This window comes from Sipha flava, unplaced genomic scaffold (assembly GCF_003268045.1).
Source record: "Sipha flava isolate LNK unplaced genomic scaffold, YSA_version1 116_pilon_pilon, whole genome shotgun sequence".
NCBI lineage: Eukaryota > Metazoa > Arthropoda > Insecta > Hemiptera > Aphididae > Sipha > Sipha flava.
Genome location: NW_020271740.1, coordinates 557,482 through 579,312, shown reverse-complemented (window position 1 = coordinate 579,312; position 21,831 = coordinate 557,482). Strand labels below are relative to the sequence as shown.

The window sequence follows — 21,831 nt, the reverse complement described above, 5'->3', positions numbered from 1 at the left end:
ATAGCAGTTGTAGTACTTTGATTTATTTTTTTAATTTCAAAAACTATTGATTATTGATAATGGTGATAATGCAAATGGAAAAAAAAACGTTAAGTTATTCTTTCAGTATTTCCTCTGTTATGTTGTTTCTCACTCTATATTGTCCCCATGAATGTATAGCCGTGCGGTGTGGAAAACGCTGTTTATTAGTTTATAGGTCTATTATTATCCGTGATCGCAGTGCTATATTTTTATGAAATAACAATTATTTTTCCTAATCACGATCAAAATACAATATTGTGATTATATTTTTCCCACAAGATATCAGCTATAAATTAAACGGTGTTCACAATTTACGTCATTGAAAGACATTAATAATTAAAATAATTAAATACGACATTTAAACTTTTCTTTGATCGACTAAACACTTTAAATAACAATTTTAAATCGCTGGATTGATAACTAGTGCTAATTTTTAAACGCGAATGTAGGTTCCAAAATCTCCTAATCTGGCAACCGTACAGTATATATTCTTACTATCTATCCATCTATCAGCTTTTATGAGCCATTAAGGCTCTTACACCTCCATACAGCCTCCTCTATTCTTCTCTATCATTTGTTAATTCCTTTAGGTTATATGGGTAGAATAATATTCTTACTAATATCACTTAAATTTAATCATTAAAAAAGAGCTATACTGATTATTTTTTTTTTTATATTATGTTTATATTAGACCATATTAAGTATTGTCTTACTTAAATATGCATAGCAAATAAGATAAAATCGAAAGTGATTTTAAATTTATTTTTGAACGATATACCAGAAAAAGGAAACTGACAGTATTTAATTAATTAATATAGTTCTACTTTTTACTTTATTTAAATTGCACAGATTTTAATTGTTTTTTTTTTTTTTTTTTTTTTTTTAAGAGTAACTCTACAAAAAGAAAATTGGTAAATTGTTGATATAAACAAAAAAATGATAAAATAATTTTAGATTAATGATTGCCAATATTGAATTATTTAAAAATATGTGTCTTCATATTATTAAACATTAATGGATGAATTACTGAATTCATAAACTGCATAAATAGTAAATAACTAATTATATTGAAAAATAATTTATGAAAATAACTTAATGTCTCATAAATTTAGAGTTGATTTTCTAAGAGCATTTTATTTCATATTTTAATGGTAAAATATATATATGTGTATTAAAATATGTTATGGATTATATTAATCCTAGCTCAACTTTTAAGTAACTTATATAATATGGATTATTTTTAGAAGTAAATTAATAGAAAACTCAATACATTTCTGATCCAATGACAAATTTAATATAAAAGAACAAACTATACATTTGAGAATCAAACAAATTATTAAATATAGTAATAAATATTTATTTCGGTTTTCATTACATTATTATTATTAATTAATTACTAACCAATTATTAATATTTACAAAAGTCAAAATATAATCTATTCGACTATTTACTATTAAGTACTTTACTAAGAGATGGAGCTGATAATTTAACTCCATTTGGTATATTCCTAGCAATATCCTGCAGATTAACACTCTTCATTAAATTTTTTTCTCTAGTCGTTGCTGTCTTGTCTTTCAAAAATAGATTCAAACAAGTCTTTGACGCTTTTCCTCGTTTTGTATTTCCTGGTGTTAATTTCAATTTGTACCTAATAAGAAAAAAAAAAATAGTTTTAGTTTGAATTTTGAACACTTGCTTTAAACTAAAGTTACTTATAGTTAGTAAGTGCTGTATAAGGTGCAACTACTGGAACTGCAAATAATAGTTCGTCTTCAGCATATGGTATACCAGTTAATGAATCTAACATTTGTGTCTCAGATGGATCTGTTGTTTTATCTGCTTCGTCGTCAGAGTTGTCATTGTTCTCAGCAAATTTTTCTTGGGCTCCTTGTGCACCAATCTGAATAGTTTCCTTAGGTAATTCGTTAACAATAGGTAAAACTTTAATCAACATTTGTTTCTTTCCAGCAGATTTATTTTTACTGTCAATTTTTTTAATTTTCTTCTCTTTCTTTTTTTCTCGTTTCAGCTTCTTGTTTTCATTCATTGATGACTAGAAAAAATATATAATTTTAAAAAACTACTGAGCATTTTATACTCGCACAGTATGATCTCTATTTTGTTGTTTTTTATACATAAATTATTATGAAAATAGTTTTAAATTTTTTTTACTTGTAATAATTTGATTCTCATTTCTTTATCTTCTTCATCTTGATTTTTATATTTTTCTTTGATTTTTTTTAACTTTCCTCGTTGTCCACGTTTTAGAATTAGTGGTTTTACTGTTTCAGCTTTTTTATCTATAAATATTAAAAAATTAATTATGATTTAATACAATAAATGTACACTAATAAACAATATAAATGAATACATTTTGCATAATGTTTAATAAATTTTTTTCGTAAATTCAACTTAATTGTACCGAGAATATCTACATTTATTATTACAATATTATTCATTAATAAAAAATATTTAGTAATAAAACTAATGAATTAAAAAAATATATTAATAATGAAATATGGCAAGATTCCTTATTTATTTTTTCACATTTAAATATCTTTCAGAATAAAAATAAAAAGTATGTCTTATTCAATTCATTGTTTTCCTTTTGTTCATCATTATCATCATCACTATCTGAAGATTCAGGTTCATTTTTAGAATTAGATTCACATTTTTCATGACAGTTAGAAGATATATTAACACTATAAATAAAAATAAAAAATATTAAATTATATTGTTGAATTTGTTACTCTAAAATTATATTTGAGTAATTTTCCTTATTTCATACAAAATGTAAGTGAACTTTAAATTCCAAAAACAATAATAATTATAAAAACATTTTTAAAAAGTATGGATATACAAATATTATTTTTAAATGACAAAAATTCTGTAAAAAAACTGATGCATAAACAAATATTAATAGTTAAAAAGTGCCAAGATTTTGTATTTATTTTTTTAATATTATAATAATTTTAATTAATTTTAATAATAGAAAAACATATTTGTTTGTAAAAATATGATAAAAAAGATAAAATGTATGGTAATGATATCAAGAGAGAATCACATACTATTACCAAGGATATAATATAATATCATATATACATATTATGTAAAAAAAGTCTTAATAAATGTACATAACAGCAATTTAACATATGCTTTATGAAATATAATATCAATATTAAGTTAAAATTTATATTTAATTGCTAGAAAATAAAAATAATTCAATTAAAATAAAATTATAAAAAATCATATTGAAAAAATGAGAATTTAATGATTTTTTCGTACAATCAAACAATATAAATAAGTCTCATTACTCTTTTGAAAGTTGAATATTAGAATTCAACTCTTGATTAATATCTGCTTCTGGATTTTTGCTCTCTTGAATTTTTAAATCTGTATTGTTTTCATAATCATTACTTAAATTTTTTACTGTGTTTTTCTCTTCAATTATTTTCTCTAGTTCTACATTAAAATACAAGTAATAATGTTAGAATATAAAAATCTTATAGTGATATTCTTTTCTTTACTTACCTTCATCACTTTCATTTTCACTAGCTATATTTTCAAAATCATCATTTTCTTCTTCAGGATTGATAACATTTTCAAATTCAATACCTTTTACTTTACGTTCATTTTCATGCCTAAATATTAATAGGTAACATGGTAAAATATGAAATAATATTTATTTTATATAAAAATTAAGCATAATTTTTATTAGTACCTTGGAATTGAACTATCTTCTAATTTAAACAGAAAACTTAAGCCCAATATAAGATGAGTTGCAGGTAGATAATTTTTTTTACCACGTATCATAAAACTACCGGTAGTTAAATATTCTCCAGTGGGTGCTGTTTTAGTTACTTGTTCAGGTTTCACCCAAAATGCGTTTTGCAAGTTAATTTTCATAGTCCAAGAAACACTGAAAATATAAAGTATTACTTGCATATATCCATTTACATAAATTAATTGTTACTTATTTATTTATATGAATAAGAACTCCATTTAAAAATTATAAATTTACAATAAAATTAGCAGTTTAATATTTAACAATAATTTATATAAAAATTATATGATTAAATAGTGAACACAACAAATTTATATATAAGATTTCATTTACTTATATAATTTATATATATTAATTTATAAATTTATAAGATTTTTAATTTAAGCTACACATTGAAAGTGCTTTTATTATTATTAATTAACTTATATAGAAACATGAGATTTAAATAGTTTCTGCAATTTTTTTAAAATAAAAATATTCAAATAACTATCATACAAAGAATGATATGGTATTTGTATATAGTATTTTAAAGACATAAATCTTAAAAATGAATTTTGAATTTGCTTCTAATGTTTGACATTTATTATTATTAACTGGTGACCAAATGAGAGTAGCATAATCAAGTTGGGATCGTATAAGTGAAACATATACATTTTTTAGAGCATGTTGATTATGAAACATTGAGCAACTTCGTTTTAAAAATCCTGATTTTGATAATGCAAAATTTCTTAACTTATCAATATGAAAATTAAAGTTTAGTTAACCATCAAATAAAACACGTAAGTCATTTAAAATAGATTTGCGTACTAATGTAGAATGAAATAAAGTATAATTAAAATGATATTATTATTTTTATACGTAAAAGAAATAACTGCACATTTATCAATATGTAGTTCCATTATATTATTAATGCACCAATCTTGAAAACTGTATAAGTTTGACTGTAAATGTAACACATCACTAAGTGAAGTTATTATTTTAAACATTTTTGTATCGTCAGCAAATAATAATATATTAGATTATTTAATTATAGAAGTAATATTGTTAATAGAAACAAAATTGGCAATAAATGGTCACCTTGTGATATGCTCGATTTAACGCCAATTAAATGAGAGGTAGATTTGCCGTATTTTACTATTTGTATTCTATTTTTGAGAAATGAAGATAGTCATGATAAAAAAGTTTTATAGATTCCATAATTTTCTAACTTTTTATGAATAAGTTGTGATCTACGAGGTCAAGTGCTTTTTAAAAGTCTGTGTATATGACATCAGTTTGTGAATTTAAAACAAATGAATCAAAATAATTTTTTTAAAATTAACTAATTTGGTTATTGTTAAACAATTTTTCTAAATTAATGTTGTTTATCTGTAAGTAATTTATTTAGAATTTATGTGATTTTAGAGTTAACAATCTTAGAAAATATTTTAGGCAGTGTAGTGATTTTTGATATATTATTTGACGATTTTTTTTTTATAAAAACAGGGTTTCCTTTTTTATGGATCGTAAAAAATGAGTAACAAATTTAGTTTTCGAAAAATATGAGAATATATCTGAATCGAATGACAGTTTGAATAAAAATAGAATAGGATATGATAATAAGAAGCGACAGTCATATAAAAATGTTGGGTGAATATTGTCAGGTCTACAACTGAGATTTAATTTTAAATTGTCTAATTCATTAAATAAATCTGAAATATCTATATAAATTGTTATATGCATACATATTATACTGTCACGGGCATACATTCTATCACATAATGTTACAGGTATATATATATAAATACTATATCGATTGCATTACAATAACACAATGATTCTACTATAGCGGGCATATTGTACATGTAGAATCAAAACTACACCCGTGGATAAATTAAATTATTTAATAAGTTCACATGATCATTATACGGGTAATTAAAATAACAAATGAATAATCGAAACAGCAGTGACCACATCCTACCGACTGCGCCAATTTATGTTGCGTGCTGGTATATGGGTACTGGACAGTGCAACAAGAGATAACTACATTATAACAGTACAGAAATAGTACAGAATAACTGTTCAGCTTCGTAATCAATGTAGAATAATAATAATGTTGAAATAAGTAACTCAAGACTTTAAAATATTAACTTTATTGAAATATTTCTTAGTCCAATTTATTTAATTTGTAAAATTAAGTCCAAATAATTAATTTTTAAAACAAACTGGCGTGAAGGTGCGTGCATTAACAAGACTAAAACACATCTGAATTAGAGACTGTTCGGGACCCCCTTTTATATCCGATATATGTAAGTGTGTGTGTGTATATGAAAATGATAATAAAATATGATAATTCCGCATTGATTCTGTGTGTATGTGTGTGATATCTCTTGTCTGGCACATAATTACTGATGCAAAGATATAGGATGTAGTCACTGCCGTTTCGATTATTCATTAGCTATCTTAATTTCCCGTATAATGAACATGTGAACTAATTAAATAATTTAATTTATTCACGGGTGTGGTTTTGATTCTACATATACGTATGTCCGTCATAGTGGAATCATTGTGTTATTGTAATGCAATCGATATAATATTTATATATATTTGGAACATTATGTGATAGAATGTATGCCCATGACATTATAATATGTATGCACATAACACAATATTATAAAGAAAAATTGGAGGATTTTAAGTAATTTTATTTTTATAGTGTTTGAAGTTTTTCAGTATAAACTTCGGAGAAAAATGTACCAAAATTATTTACTATGGCCATCTTCCCCATGGACCGTCTAAAACATCCAGAAGAAAATTATTTGGTTTTATATTTTTACAATATAACCAAAAAATTTTTGAGTTATATTTTATTGAATTTTGAATACTATAATATTTATTTTATGCATTTCTACTAAATATTTTATCTGAATTATATTAATTAAAAATTAAAATAATTTAATATAATTTGTTAGTTAAAAATATATTATTACTTTACTTTATAATTTATTACTGTTTTGAATTTTTTAAACATAACACTAATACAATTGTAAAACTATTCTTGAAATCTTTAATTAAAATTTATAATTATCACAATAGAATCTTGAAATTAAATTTTAAATTTTAAATTTTGAAAAAAAATATTTATATATAATTTTATATAGAAGATTCAAAAATAAAAAATAAATAGTTTATATTATTCACCCTATGCAAAATAAATATAATATAAAAAATTTTTTAATAAAAGTGAAAAAATGCATGGTTTATGTTTTAATCTAATTTTCTTAGAAGAATATTAATAAAATCATTTAAACTAAAAATGTATTTTAAATAATATAAATGTTAATATATATTTAATTTTAATTTCAATTTCATATATTTTTCATAACCTTAAAACAAAATTATTTACCTGTATGAAATCGCCATAACAGCTGCCTCATTGAGAGTGGCTGGAGGAACTGGCTGCTTTGTTGGATTTTTTATTATAACAGTTGTAGCACCACTAAAACCAGCATGCACATACACATCTGATGGTTTCATATATCTTTTAACAATGACCTCATTTTGATGAGCATCACGTCCAGCAATGACTAAATTGAAGAAGCAAGAAATATATTAACGAATAAAAAGAAATACTTCAATAAAATATAAATAGACCTTATGGATAGTTTAAATAATAATTATATACATTAAGAGATTACAATTTTAGATAGATTAAATGTTTGAAAAATTTAACTTTAACCTTAGAATCTGAAAAATTATTGAGAAAACCACAGGTTTATGCCTCTTGTGCCCTTAGAGTACAGATGGCATTGACTGAAATATCAGCTTTTCGTGTGTTAAGGGAGGGGAGAAATTTTAGGTAATTCAAAACTAGGGTTAGGAGTTCAAACAATATGTATATATAATTTGGTTATAACTTATAATTATTATAGGTGAAAATGAAAAAAAAATATTCCAAATAATGTTATATTAATGTATAAAATAAAATAGTTTTAATATAAATTAAATGATAAACAATAATACAACTAAGTCATTTTACAGAAACCTGATTATAATAGATAATTTAAATTATTGAAAATGTTATCAAAAGTTCAAAGCATTAGTGAGGCCCTAGAATAAATGTAAACAAGATTTTACCCAAAAAATTTTCAGACGATATAAACCAATAAAACTTTTCAAACCAATATGTTTTGCGGACTTTATTTATAGATGCAACAACTTGCATATCTTTCAATGTTTGTTTGGTTTTTTTTTCAGCCATTTTTAAAACTGAACTTGATGATTCAATAGTCTTTTGTTCTTTTATAGCAGATTGTTTTTTGGATCCATAGTATCTATAATATTTAATTACTCAATAAATATATTCTATTAAATAATGATTGATGGTAAATATTCACTTTTTGGCATTTCCATAAGCAGATTGACCTAAATCTATATCAATTAATTTACCACTATCTTTATTTTTTTGATCTTCATTATATGGATCACTGTAAAATTTAAAAACAAAGTCATTAAAATTAAAATAAATATAATAAGTTACACCGATTTAACAAGAAAGACCTACAATAGTTCAAGAGTAATGTGATTCACATTCAATTTCAAATTTTTTACAATGGCATAAGTATTACCATCATCTTCAAAATTTAATTGTCTTATCATATCCAAAATTTCATCCCAATGCAATTGTTTAGCTACTGCTTGTCTAATAAACTGTATGGAATTGTCAACCAGATCTAAATTATTAGTAATTAATTCAGCTTTAATTTTGTCTTCATCTTGAGCTTCTTGAAGCTTCCTAAGGCGTTCTTCATGGTCTTTAGTAATATTTTGTAGTTTTTTAACTGCTCCTTTTTCCTTAAGAAAAAATATTATTATAATGAATATTGTAACCACAAATTTAATTTTTGAATCCTAAAACTACTTGGTAATTTAAAGAAAAAAATTGTTGTATAAATAAATATATAAGCATTATAGTATTTGCATACTGAATGTTCAAATTTGATAAAACAAAACATAACTAATAGTAACATGATATAATTGTACTTAAAAATACTTAAAAAAAATAATAAATTTAAAAATAACTTTAATTTATAATGTGAATAACATACATCAATTATATTTCATCTTATGTAGCTGATATTGCATTTAAATTATTATCAAGTTTATTACTTTAAAATAATTTCCACATAGTACCAACTATACTTACATATATCAAAACTCACTTGTTGCATGCATTTAACATCATATTTCTGACTTTCTAAATTTGAATAAAATTCATCTACTGCTTCATTAAAACTTCCATATGTTGCAAAGGGTAAAGACTGATGTTGAGCAAACAAAAATGGATGATATTCTTGATTTGTACACAATTCTTTGATAGTACCATCAGGTAATACTTGTTTATCGATTTTTTTAATTATAAATCCCTAAAAATGTTAAGTGATAAAAATTATATTTAAAATTTAAAATAATAACTTACTTCCTTTAAATTTTTTAAATCATCTAAGAAATTTTCAGCAATAACAAAACAATTTATTAACTTATGTAAATCAGTATCAATATTAAAATCAGTACCAATTTTGGTACTTGCTGAAAGACCTCCACTGACTAACATATGTTCCAATAAGCAGCTACCATAATCTAAAAATAATAAAATTATTAACACCTAGTTAAATCAAAATTATACTAAAAACAATGCATGAGATAATTAATAAAATTAATATTAACAAAAACAAACCTAAACAAATTGGAAAATTTGCAAAAATAAATTTTTTCAAGTTTGTGGAAGGTTTAGCAGTTTTAAAAATGTGGCTTAACTCATTTTCACTTGGTGGGCTGAGTCGAATTTTTGGTCTATCATTTGGATACACCTCTTTAACAAAAAATCTAAAATAAAAATGAATAGATTAGATTATTTAAATTTAAACAAATGTAATAAATGTTATACTTCTGTTTTTCATCTTCAGTATGTGGACGTAAAATATTTATCATCACATAATCTTTATCTGCTAAAATAATATTGCCTTTATCATACAACTCTAAAATAACATGGTATGCTGCTTCTCCAACACCGAATTGCATATCAATAATTCGATCAAACCCCATTTGAGACAAATTTTCTAATCTTTTATTTGACAAATGTTTTCTTAACTAAACAGTATAAATAAAAAAATTAAGGACAAATTATTTCAAAATTATAAAAATTTGTATTTAAATAATTTTAACTGGAATTTGGGTTGAAAATATTCAAAAAAACTTTAAAATTATATTATAAAGTTACAGAACTTTAGTACTAATGTTCAGTCGTTAATTTAATAATTTATTAAAAAATGATGTTAAAAATATTATTCATACCATATATACTATTTATAACTGGTTTAAAAAATAAATTATAATTAATTAAGAAAAGGCAATAAAAACTGTATTGATAAATTGTTGAATGTATGTATGCATATACCAACTTATTCAGCATCATTAATATTATTTTCTCTAAATGAATTAAGTAAATGATAAATTTAAATTTAAAAAAGCTAAATTGTTTGATTATATCATAATTGTTACTTGTAAAGTTGGAGAAAAAGTGATATTTCACGTTATGTATAAATACTTTATATATAAAATAACTACTCCTTTAATGCTCAAATTTGAAAAAAAAAAATTAGCATTCTCTAAGTTGAAAATAAAATAATGCACAGCTAACAATACTAACAGAATATTTTGTGATAATAACTCTGATAATAAAGAAAATACAATATAATTTACTTAAACTTTTTTTTATAAGTAATTTGACTTTTAAGCCTAAATTAGGTCACTTACATTAAATTATAAGTAGATATAAAAATAAAAATTAAATTATGTCATTTATGTTGTTATGAATAAATTTATTTCTCATTTTTTCTAGTCTATTTTGATGTTTTCATGAACCTTTAGATTTATAAATTTGAGAAAGAAAAAATATAAAATGTAGCAAAATAATATACCTTCATACTAAAACTACTTGGTGCATCATTTTTAGTCCATTCATAATTTGTTACGTGTAAACGAACACCTGATTCCAATAGCAAAACACACTTCTCATCATTACGTTGAAATTTAAATAAATATGTTTTATGATCAATGTCATAAACTCTTTGTAATCGCATTCCTTTGTACCTGAAAAATAAATCAAAATATAACAATTGATAAAATAAGTTAGATATTTTTATTTTTAATATCCACTAATATGCCTAATACAATTGTTTATTTTTAAACACCAAATATATATATTATATTTTATAGAATATCTAAATTCATAAAAATATTTTAGTAGTTTCATAATTTAAATTATGATAAAACTCTGTTAAACTTTAAATCAAAATAACAATATGTTAAATACATTTTTTAATTCATCATGTCATATAAAATAATATTTCTAACTAAATATATATATATATATATATATATATATATATATATATATCGTACATTCATTTTTTAACCGAATTTTCAATGAACTAAAAAGTTAAATAATAAAATAATTTTCTTTTATTACATTTCACTGCAATATATAGTTATAATTAGGGTTCGTAAGTTCATGCCCTAAAAAATGCCTAAATAAACATGCATTTATGCATTTAAAATTGGCAAAATATGCCTTAAAATGCTAAAAAAAAAATTTGCATTAACAGGTATATACACAAAATATCTAAACTTATGCACTTAAAAAATGATTAGATACTTAAAAAAAACTTGGTAAATATTTGATATAGGCAAAAAATAAAAATTAGTCAACATTTGCAATAAAAATTAATAAAAAAATTTTATATTTTACTGTTTTACATAACTATAGAATATATAAATATAAATATAAATATAAATATTGAAATTAAGTAATAATCAAAATGATTGATTAATTATCAAATTAAAAAATTAAATAAAGTATAGTACTAGTATTGCTGAAAATAATAAATAAGCCATAGTTATTTACATTTTAAATCAAATGAACCAGAGTAGTATCTCTCCTCGCAACAAGAAATTAATTATTTAGTTTCATTAATTCTATAATTCATTACATAATACTCATTGTAATGAAATGGTAGAAAACCATTAAGTACTATAATATATTTTAAAATAAACTGTAGTCAAATATAATATTTAGTGAAGTATATTTAATAATTTAACTAATCACAAAAACAGAGAAATTTAAATAAAAGTTATTAGGAAGAATGTATAATAAATAATACAAATATAATAACCTTTAATCAATAATAATTAAAAATATATGTATATTTTATGTGAATAGGTATATTTATTTTCTACAATATTATTATTTACATTATTATTATATACAAGATTATATTTTGTAGGTAATAGTTAAAATTAGTTAAATTATTTAACTACGTTATGGGTTCTTATTTTTTTAAAGTAACCATTTACATTTTAAATGGAAGAAAAATAAAAATTACCTAACTAATGATATACCTACTGTTACATATAATAATTTTCTATAGAAACTAACTCATTTTTATTAAAATAATTATAAATAAACATTATATGTACAAACTTATAATAACATATATTAAATATACAATTTTAAAAGTAACTATTTCTAGAAATATAAAGATTTCACATAGTATGTATTCTATAATAGTAATAATATGGTTACACAAAAATATAATTGTTTTTTATCTACAAATACTCCTATTTATTAAAATATGATTTAATTTGACATATTATTTAAATATACAGATCGTAAAAGTACCTAAATAGCACATATATATTTGTTTATAACTATTTACACATAAATTAGTGATATTTTTTTTCGCATCAATGTCTCAATTCTATATCAAATTAAAATATCATAGTGCATATCCATATGTAATAATAATAACATGAAAGTAGATCGTACATTGATTTTATGCATTTCAGCTACGTCAATGATATAAATCGTTGCTATAGCACAAACATTATATTTTATTAGATTTTAAAATATTTGAACAACTTAATTACTTTTGAATTTCCTTGACAGCACACATTATGTCCAAAGTAGAAAATCGGGTCTTCATTTTTGTTTAGTTTTCGCACAACCATTAATAGAAGTAAAATGATTAATAAAAATTGTAATAACAATTATTTGTAAACAGATAGTTGTTGTCGAGCTTAGGAGATATATTGCTCTACGACACGATCTAATACGATAAGCTATCGAAAAATGTTTATAAGAACACGAGACTATTATCACAAGCGATAGAATTGTGACCACTATCATATTATGAAACGAGTTTCTCGATAAAAGATCCATACAGTTATTCTCTACGGCTTATCACCGCGCGTGATTCAAATAACGGCAAGCCGTATTGTCCTCTTGTCACCGTCGCAGCGATGACTCGAGTACGATTCGACGCAAATAACTGCGGTCGATTAGAACATGTTTCATAGTTTCCGTGCGTTCCTCGACAAACTCGATTGTCAGATTATCAATCCGATTGATTTCGATTAATCTGATTATCAATCAGATGCCTACTAGATTAATCGAATTATCAATCAACTTAATTGAACGGCACGCCATAGAGTAATATCACAAATTATATGAAAATATAATCTGATTTTCATAAAATGTGTGGTAATAAATGTATACTACTGTACATATTACTTTTGGCGGTGCGCTAGACCAATGATTCCCAATTATTTACGGCCACAGAACCCTTAAGAAATAGTTTGTGTTTCGTAGAACTCCAATGTCTCCAACTCAAACTCGATTATTTAATTATTTATTGAAAAACAAATACTACAAAAAATGTTTTATAGATAGTCCGTGATTATTGTTTATTACAATTAGTATTCTCAGCAATCAATTACATGTTGTGGAACCATTAAGATTACCCTTAGATTCCGCGGAACACACTGGAACACACTGGAAATCGCTTTGCTAGACGATGGAAATTCGCTAATTATGAAGTGTTATAACCAGGACTTATAATTTCATTTTTTTGCTACGTCCGAAAACATGCTAAGTTAGATACACATCCGTTTCATAACAATGGTAATAAAAATGTAGTTTAACAGAACATGTTTTGAGTGTATTGACATATAGTTGATTTTTGACGTTATTAGTGCATATTATTTTATGTAAATTGAGCAAAATCGTTTTTCGTACAAGTTAAAAAAGTTGAGTATTTCCCTCATAGAATTGAGCATATAATAATAAATTATGCTCAAATATGCATCATATATTTATACTTAAAATTATTGAAATAAATAACAAGTTACATTTGTTAATTTAAAAAAACATTAACACATTATTAACATTAAAACATTATTAAAAACACTTAACTTTTACCATTAAAAACAAAGAACAAAAATATTATGTATCATTTAACTAAATCTGTATTCTGTATTCATTATATATTCATGTGTACATATTTAAATATAAAAATGCATTATTATATGTTTTTATAACAAAAAATGTATGGTAAATTTGTAATAACACTTTTATAATTTGCAGTTTAGCCAATAAATACTATTTTTATAACTTTTAATAATTTAACTTGTCAAATAATAGTTTATCAATATTTAAACACGAGATGGAACTATAAAAGATAAATTCTATACTGAACTCTGCTCAATAGTCATTTTTTTTTTTTTTTACAAGTACCTATTTATAAATTCTAATTTTTTATTCATACTTAATTTAATATTTTCATTTCCAAGTGTTACAACATTTTTAGTCAGTACATCCATCATAGTATGCCTTCTGATTTATTCTTGATACAGGCCTGTTAGTAAAAATATATTTAAAGAAAAATAAATAAAATACAAATTTATTCATACAAAATAAGTGTATAGATTATTCCAAAGTCACCTACTTATTTTTTTTATCAAAATAACATCATCCAAAAACATTAAATTATTAAAATGTTTCCACGGTTTTCGAGGTTTCCTCCTTTTGAATCACTTGCTTTGTTATTTTCTTCTGATTTTATTCTCTTATACTGATCTTATAAGTATACAAACTTTCTTTTCCAAATCTTTAACTGAGAATGTACTTTTGATAAAAATAAATGACAAATTATCAAATGTAATATTCAAGAACTACTTACAATTCAACACCTTCACAATTTCTTCTTATAGCCTATATATAACATTGGGATACCTTTTCACAGTCGATGATCTCATAATTCTCTTCTTTTTTCCACTTCAAGAATAAGTTGTTAAGTTTCACCAGTGACTTTATCGAATTCAGTGGTTTTATCGCTTATAAGATCTATATCAATAAAAAACTCACTCATATAAGATTTTTGTACAAAATCTACAAACAAATGATTATTTATTAAACATTTTCCAGCTAAATACTAGATCTAAAAAAAATGTTAATAACTAAAAAATTACTCATTTTAATTTTGAATTAGGTAGATACATCAAAATTTTCAACAAATGCTTACTATTATTTAACAATTGATTAATTGGTAGAACAGTAGGTAAATTAGGCCGAATGTTAATGCATGTTGTTGATGTGTTAGAGTAATTATGTGTTACATATTTTATTTCAGATAAATATATGGCAGTATTTACACATGCAACCTTGAATAAATGCATTAATAAGCTATCAAACTATAGTTATGGGCATTTATAGCAATGCAACAAACTGTTTGATTAAATAATCTGCATACATACAATAGCGTATGAATCACCATATATTTAATAGCTATTAATTACCATAGATATATATACAACCTTCATAATATTGATGATTATTGATTTCTACTAACTACAACGGCATGAGAAGGATGGGTGTCTTGCATAGTTCTTGTTACATGTTTAAGAATTTTAATTTTCAAATACTTATACTTTATTTAAATTATATTATGATACTAAACAATAATGATAATATAATAAAATTAAATTTCAACATATGGTGAATATGTGCTCCAAATAGGATTGAACTAGACACTACAGTATAAGCGGTATAGGTAAGACGTCAAGTACAAAAATGATAGATAACCACATGCATTGATTATAAATACTAGTTTACTAGTATTTAGTATTTATAATCAATGCCATAAGGTTCAAACGATCACAATTGAAGGGTCCGGTGCAAGAACTGGCTATCTCCACTTTTTGAAATAGTTCAGGACAAACAGATAACCAAATTGTTTTATTTCTAATGAGTGTATAATACTGTAAAAATATATTTGAATTCTCCAAATTAAGAGCTATCTATCCAAGTATACATATTTACATTTTAAATTATTTGAATTACATAATTTAATTCATAAAAATAAAAAAATATGGAGATACCTGGTTATTGTACCAAAATATTTTTTTTTCCATATTTTGACTTAACAATAATTTGAGGTGAAATATAATTACAAATAATACAAAACTGTGCAGCATAAAAATTATGTATTATAAACTATATTTTAAAACATAATATAAGGAAAAAATAACTTATTGATTTATAATAATAAATTAACTAAAAATTATGGAGATGCCTGGTTGTAGCACCAAAACTCACGTTTTTCTTTAATTTTTTTTTTTTTGTTTTTCTCTAATATTTACAAACGTATTGGAAATTTTAATTTTTGACCACTTCAAACTCCAAACTAGATTCACATTTATATCAGAAAAGATACTTATATTGAAAATTGAAGCATTTTTATTGCTAAAAATGTGTTAACAAACACAAAAAACACACCTTGTAAATCAATTGATTAACTGTTTCAAAATCACTGTCTAGTTTAGATTAAAATCGTGATCGACGAAAGAATCGTCCAAATCGGAAAAAGAAACGTTATCGCAGTCTACGAGATTATTATAATGAATTAACCTAAAGTAAATGAATATTAAGACAGATACGTCACATCTGATAAAATATTTTGCTATCACTTATCATACCATGCGGCATGAACATTTTTGTCAACTTCTCGGTGCAGTAAGTGGATATCTCCGGAAATTATCCTTATATTATATTATATTATCCGTTTTTTGCACCGAACACTGTAACCAGGCATCTCCGTATTTATGCTATTAACTAATCTAATAACCGAATATACCTGGTTATTGCACCTAAATATCGACAAAATTATTCTTGAAAATGCAAAACCATGCATTTCGAATAAAAGTGGAAACAGCCGGTTTTTGCGCCAGACCCTTCAATTCCCGAATATTTTTCAAGAAATCATGGTGAGTCGTGAAGGCGCTGAACCGTGACGTTTCGTCGTTAAATAAATGTAAACCCAGCTTATAAGAGCTGTTAAAAGATATCGGCTTATCATTGCTATGACAATGCAACAAGTAGTAATACGTTAGATCGCGTACCGGGGTAGGTATCAATATAAGGGATGAATCTTTTCATGGGGTGCACGATGTGCGCATGCGTCAAGTTATTTGTCGGACGAGTAATCAGTGTGTTGAATTTTGATATTTTATTTGATCGTTGATATTTTCTATAAATCGTGTCGATTTTGACTACTTTTTATTAATTAATTATTACTCATTAGTTATTTTTATATTTAATATTATTTATTTATAACCATGAGTGAAAAGGCTGATTACAATGTGTGCATAATTTGTTCGAGATCGGTCGAGTTAAATCCCGGATTATCTTTACACGTGTAAGTATATAAATTCATAACCAAAAATAATTTACACTATTATTTTTAGTGGAATCGTTAACAATACATAACGTTCACGGGCATTTCTCAAATTATTTATATTCAGAAAAGTCCTACTTTAGTATAGAATTTTTAAATTGTAAATAATTAATGTAGGTTTGTGTGAGTAGTGAGTTCGACACGATTACACAATGTTAATATGTAAAGGTATTTTATAATAGGTTAATAGACTATTAAGAATACTTTTTGTGGTATAACTAATATTTATTAACACTTTTAATTTAACATCAACATAGACAAAGTAACCTAACAAATATAAGCCCTTGATTTCGCAATTTGCGTGTATACGGGAGTTTGTGTGTTCTGCTTACATTATGTTTTAAATCGTTCATTGATATTTATATTTTTACGTGGCTTTTTCACAATTGGTTCATGTTCACTTTTAAGTATTACAAACACAAAGTAACTATCAAATACGCATACAGATTCTGTATATATTATATTTATATGATATATATATATATTTTCGTCTATATTTCTGAAATATAATGATACGTAGTACATTACATAGGATGCAGGAATCACTTCTTATAGAGATTTCAAAAACATGGCGAATGGCAAGAAAAAATGAAGAAGACGATGTTTGTTGTAAGAAAATCTGTTAAAAACTAATCTCTGGATTGAAAAATGATATATAAAAAAAAAAAAAATAATTAATTCAAATATTTCTAGTAAATAAGATTTTTATTTAACACAACTACCAAAGAATAATACATACAAAACAGCAAAATAATATATTCCTTATAATCATATATTTGTTTTCTTTTAACTATTTCTTAAAAAAAATACATACAATGTTGCTAAATATGAATATTCAATAAGAACAAAATTAATATGTACATTTAATATTATACAAATCAAATTATATTCAGAGAAGAATATAAAAAATGTTTTTGGTCAACAATGTTAATATTAATGTTATAAAACAATAAACATTAAAATAGTTATTAGTTTAACATACTTAATATATTTTCACATTTTAAACTAATTTTTAAGGCAATATATATTTTTAAGTTTAATTTTTTATGTATTATTACTTTATTTTTTATTTTATTATTACTTTATTATTCATTTTATATTAAAATATTTTGTTATTGATATTGTTATAAATATTTATTTTTTTAAAATTATTTAGATTCCCCAAAGATCCACTTACAAGGTCAAAATGGTTGTTAGCCTTTGGATTCAATGAATCAGATGTTTTACCGAGTCAAAAGGTCTGTTCATTTCATTTTGAAAAACGCTGTTTCACTGATCAATACAAAAAATGCCTTATACATGGAGCAATTCCTACACTACATACTAATAAACTGTTGAGTATTTAAAGCAGTTATTCACATATTTTCTACAAAATACTAATAATTGTATTTTTCAACTTAATAATTTATCTAGGGAGTATTTTGTACCAGGAAATCCTTCAATATCTGGAATATGCTCAAATTCAAATACAACGCTGCCCAATACTTCAATGGATATATCTGTGATAAGTTCTGATGAAGTAATCCAAAGTAATTTTATTTTAAAATAAATGTTGCACAATCTATTATTACATTTTAATAGATTTATTATCATTTAAATTAATAACATAAAAATGAATATTTTTTTTTTTAATTTTAGGAAGTCCTAAACGCATGCGTAGTCCTATATATTTACATTTTGAACCAGAAAATCCTTCAACACCTGAAATATGCTCAAATTTAAATACAACTCTGCCCCATACTTTAATGGATATATCTATGATGAATCCTGATGAAGTAATCCAAAGTAATTTTATTTTAAAATAAATTTTGCATAATTTATTACTGCATTTTAATAGATTTACTGTCATTATTTTAATTAATCACATAAAAATAAGTATATTTTTTTGATTTTAGGAAGGCCAAAAAGTACACGTCATCCTGAACTTATACGTCGTCTTGACCGTACACGTCGTCTTGAACCTATAGGTCGTCCTGACCGTACACGTCGTCCTGAACCTATAGTTCGTCCTGAACTTATATGTCGTCCTGACCGTACACGTCGTCCTGAACCTATAGGTCGTCCTGAACGTACACGTCGTTCTGAACATATAGTTCGTCCTGAACTTATACGTCGTCCTGACCGTACACGTCGTCCTGAACCTATAGGTCGTCCTGAACGTACACGTCGTCCTGAACGTATACATAGACCTGAACGTATACATAGACCTGAATGTATTCATAGACCTGAACGTATACATAGACCTGAACGTATTCGTAGATCTGAACGTATACACAGACCTGAACGTATACATAGACCTGAATGTATACATAGACCTGAACGTATACATAGACCTGAACGTATATATAGACCTGAACTTATTCGTAGACCTGAACGTATACATAGACCTGAGTGTATACATAGACCTGAACGTATACATAGACCTGAACGTATACATAGACCTGAACTTATTCGTAGACCTGAACGTATTGATAATCCTATACCTATACCAAGTCCTGATCATATATATAGTCCTAATCAGACTATTGAAAATACAATATGTCTGTGGAATCAAATATTGCAACATATTTAATTTAAAAAATATGATACTCAAAGTAATGATAAGAATAATGTATATTTTTGTTCTTAATTAAATATATTTATATTTTAATATAATCTTTGATACACCTAAGCGAAAAAACAAAATAAAACCTTTTATATGAGATATCAAAACACCAGACCAAGCTACTCCAAAAAGTGCTAAAAAGCGATACATAAAGGCCAATTGATAAATTATTATCTAAAGAAGAGAAACTATAGTTATAAATTAAACAGTAAGGAGTGTTCAAAAATAAAATTTCTTCTTTGAATGTTCTTTTGAGACATTTGAAAAAGCCCATAATGAAATATTGGTATTATATTTTAAGATAATTTAAGATAAGAATTAGATTAATTTAAGAATTTAAGATGATTTTATATTTTTATGTATACACATATAAATATTTCATACGATGCAGGGTATCTATTAAAAATACGTAAACAAATAATTTGTAATAAGTAACTATTTATTATAAGTCCCTTTTTGTTTATGTAATTAAATAATTATAATAAAATATATTTTCATTATGTACTTTTACAATTTGAAGTAAAATCTAATTTTGAGAATATAATTTTTTGTAGTTTATTTTTTTAAAGTAGCTAAGTTTGTCCGAATTACCTAACCTATTTAAAAAATTAATTATATTAGACAAAATTATATATTTTTCTGTTGAAATGTTTTAACATTAATGTATTATTATTTATGATATATACATTGTAACTTAATAATAATAGTCATTATACAATTATTGGTATAATTGGTTACCTATATTATTTTTCAAGTGTTTTTATATTATGTACTTAGTTAATTATGGTGTTTGGGCATTTTTTTAAAATTTTTTTTTTTTTTATGACATACTTATGTTTAATTTGTGTAAAAGTGGTTTAATAATAAATTAATGCCAAGTATTTAAATATGGTACTATAGAAATTTTTTTGTTTGTTTATAATATATATTCAATTTGTGTAAAAATGGTATAATATTGTGAATACAAAGTTTAAAACAAAACTACAACTTATGCATATTTTATTTCAGAATGAGACTTCTGAACCCATTAAAGAAACCATAAATAGAAGTTTTAAATCAAAAAATGTAAAACTTACTCTTGAAATTAGGTCTTTGCACTTACATTACAATGTTATTCAGCAAAAGCCTATTCTTTTTAAAACTTTTAACAAACTATTGCCACACCTAGATACATTAAGAATATGATAAGTAGGTACCTATAATAGTAAATAATAAGTGGTTCTGAATATGGAAATTGTGCAAACCAAAAAAAAAAAGGTACAGATGCTATTTATGGTACAATAATACAAAATTTGTACATTTTATTGACAAAAATAATGGTATATTAAATGAATATGACTACAGTTACAATTACCGTATTCCTGAATTATTAGTATTTGTTATAGACATTGTGAGATACACTAGCACCTTCATTGTACGAAAAAAAAAAAAAATTAAAAATATATGTTGTATATGGGATTCATTTTTAATAGATTCGAACAACGAAAATCCATCTATACTTTTTAAATTAAAATTCAAAAAGTAAAATTATAAATGTTATATACTACCTATGTATAAATAAAAATAATATAAAGATAAATTGCAATTCAATGAATTGGTGATATTCAACTTTTAATACCCTATGTTAAGAGTCACCATAATTTTCAAAATATTTTTCTTAACAATTATAATATATCTGAATATAAAATTATTGATTTCAGTATGTGAAAAATCGAGTGTAGGTCCAAATGCTACCTCTCCTATATCCTCAAAAATGTGTCATTTTATTATTACTAAGCCTTTACAGTATTTATTTACTCTACTTCTGGAAG

The 21,831-nt window shown here is 24.0% G+C and overlaps 2 protein-coding genes and 1 pseudogene across 3 annotated transcripts; 1 reads left to right on the top strand and 2 right to left on the bottom strand.

Annotated features, from left to right (window-relative positions):
• Positions 1 to 1,422: 1,422 nt before the first annotated feature.
• LOC112692556 (nuclear export mediator factor NEMF homolog) lies at positions 1,423 to 12,978 on the bottom strand. Its single transcript, XM_025567267.1, has 17 exons — positions 12,773 to 12,978; positions 10,765 to 10,936; positions 9,732 to 9,934; positions 9,522 to 9,670; positions 9,264 to 9,424; positions 9,007 to 9,210; positions 8,349 to 8,638; positions 8,182 to 8,271; positions 7,922 to 8,118; positions 7,191 to 7,371; positions 3,743 to 3,940; positions 3,553 to 3,662; positions 3,336 to 3,483; positions 2,611 to 2,723; positions 2,194 to 2,321; positions 1,734 to 2,074; positions 1,423 to 1,669 (listed from the first exon to the last, which is right to left on the bottom strand). The coding sequence occupies exons 1-17, from the start codon at positions 12,826 to 12,828 to the stop codon at positions 1,465 to 1,467; spliced, it is 2,946 nt and encodes a 981-aa protein (XP_025423052.1). The 5' UTR covers positions 12,829 to 12,978; the 3' UTR covers positions 1,423 to 1,464.
• A 1,508-nt stretch (positions 12,979 to 14,486) lies between these two features.
• LOC112692205 lies at positions 14,487 to 15,155 on the bottom strand (annotated as a pseudogene).
• Positions 15,156 to 16,958: 1,803 nt separating this feature from the next.
• Positions 16,959 to 20,044, top strand: LOC112692398 (cardiomyopathy-associated protein 5-like). 2 transcript variants are annotated; one of them, XM_025567062.1, is made up of 5 exons: positions 16,959 to 17,376; positions 18,572 to 18,748; positions 18,829 to 18,944; positions 19,054 to 19,200; positions 19,311 to 20,044. In XM_025567062.1, the coding sequence occupies exons 1-5, from the start codon at positions 17,297 to 17,299 to the stop codon at positions 19,985 to 19,987; spliced, it is 1,197 nt and encodes a 398-aa protein (XP_025422847.1). In that variant the 5' UTR covers positions 16,959 to 17,296; the 3' UTR covers positions 19,988 to 20,044. The 2 variants fall into 2 exon arrangements, with proteins under 2 accessions (XP_025422847.1, XP_025422855.1); XM_025567070.1 differs by lacking the exon at positions 19,054 to 19,200.
• Positions 20,045 to 21,831: the final 1,787 nt, after the last annotated feature.

Bases quoted from the DNA above. Each gene is read 5' to 3' on its own strand.
- LOC112692556 (XM_025567267.1), bottom strand. From the start codon at position 12,828: ATGAAGACCCGATTTTCTACTTTGGACATAATGTGTGCTGTCAAGGAA. The intron at 8,272-8,348 runs GTAGGTCTTTCT...TAAATTTTACAG, and splicing joins CACATTACTCTTGAACTATT to TGATCCATATAATGAAGATC. The intron at 2,724-3,335 runs GTAATGAGACTT...TTTTATTTATAG, and splicing joins AATATTCAACTTTCAAAAGA to TGTTAATATATCTTCTAACT.
- LOC112692398 (XM_025567062.1), top strand. From the start codon at position 17,297: ATGAGTGAAAAGGCTGATTACAATGTGTGCATAATTTGTTCGAGATCG. The intron at 17,377-18,571 runs GTAAGTATATAA...AAAATTATTTAG, and splicing joins CCCGGATTATCTTTACACGT to ATTCCCCAAAGATCCACTTA. The intron at 18,749-18,828 runs GTTGAGTATTTA...TAATTTATCTAG, and splicing joins ACACTACATACTAATAAACT to GGAGTATTTTGTACCAGGAA.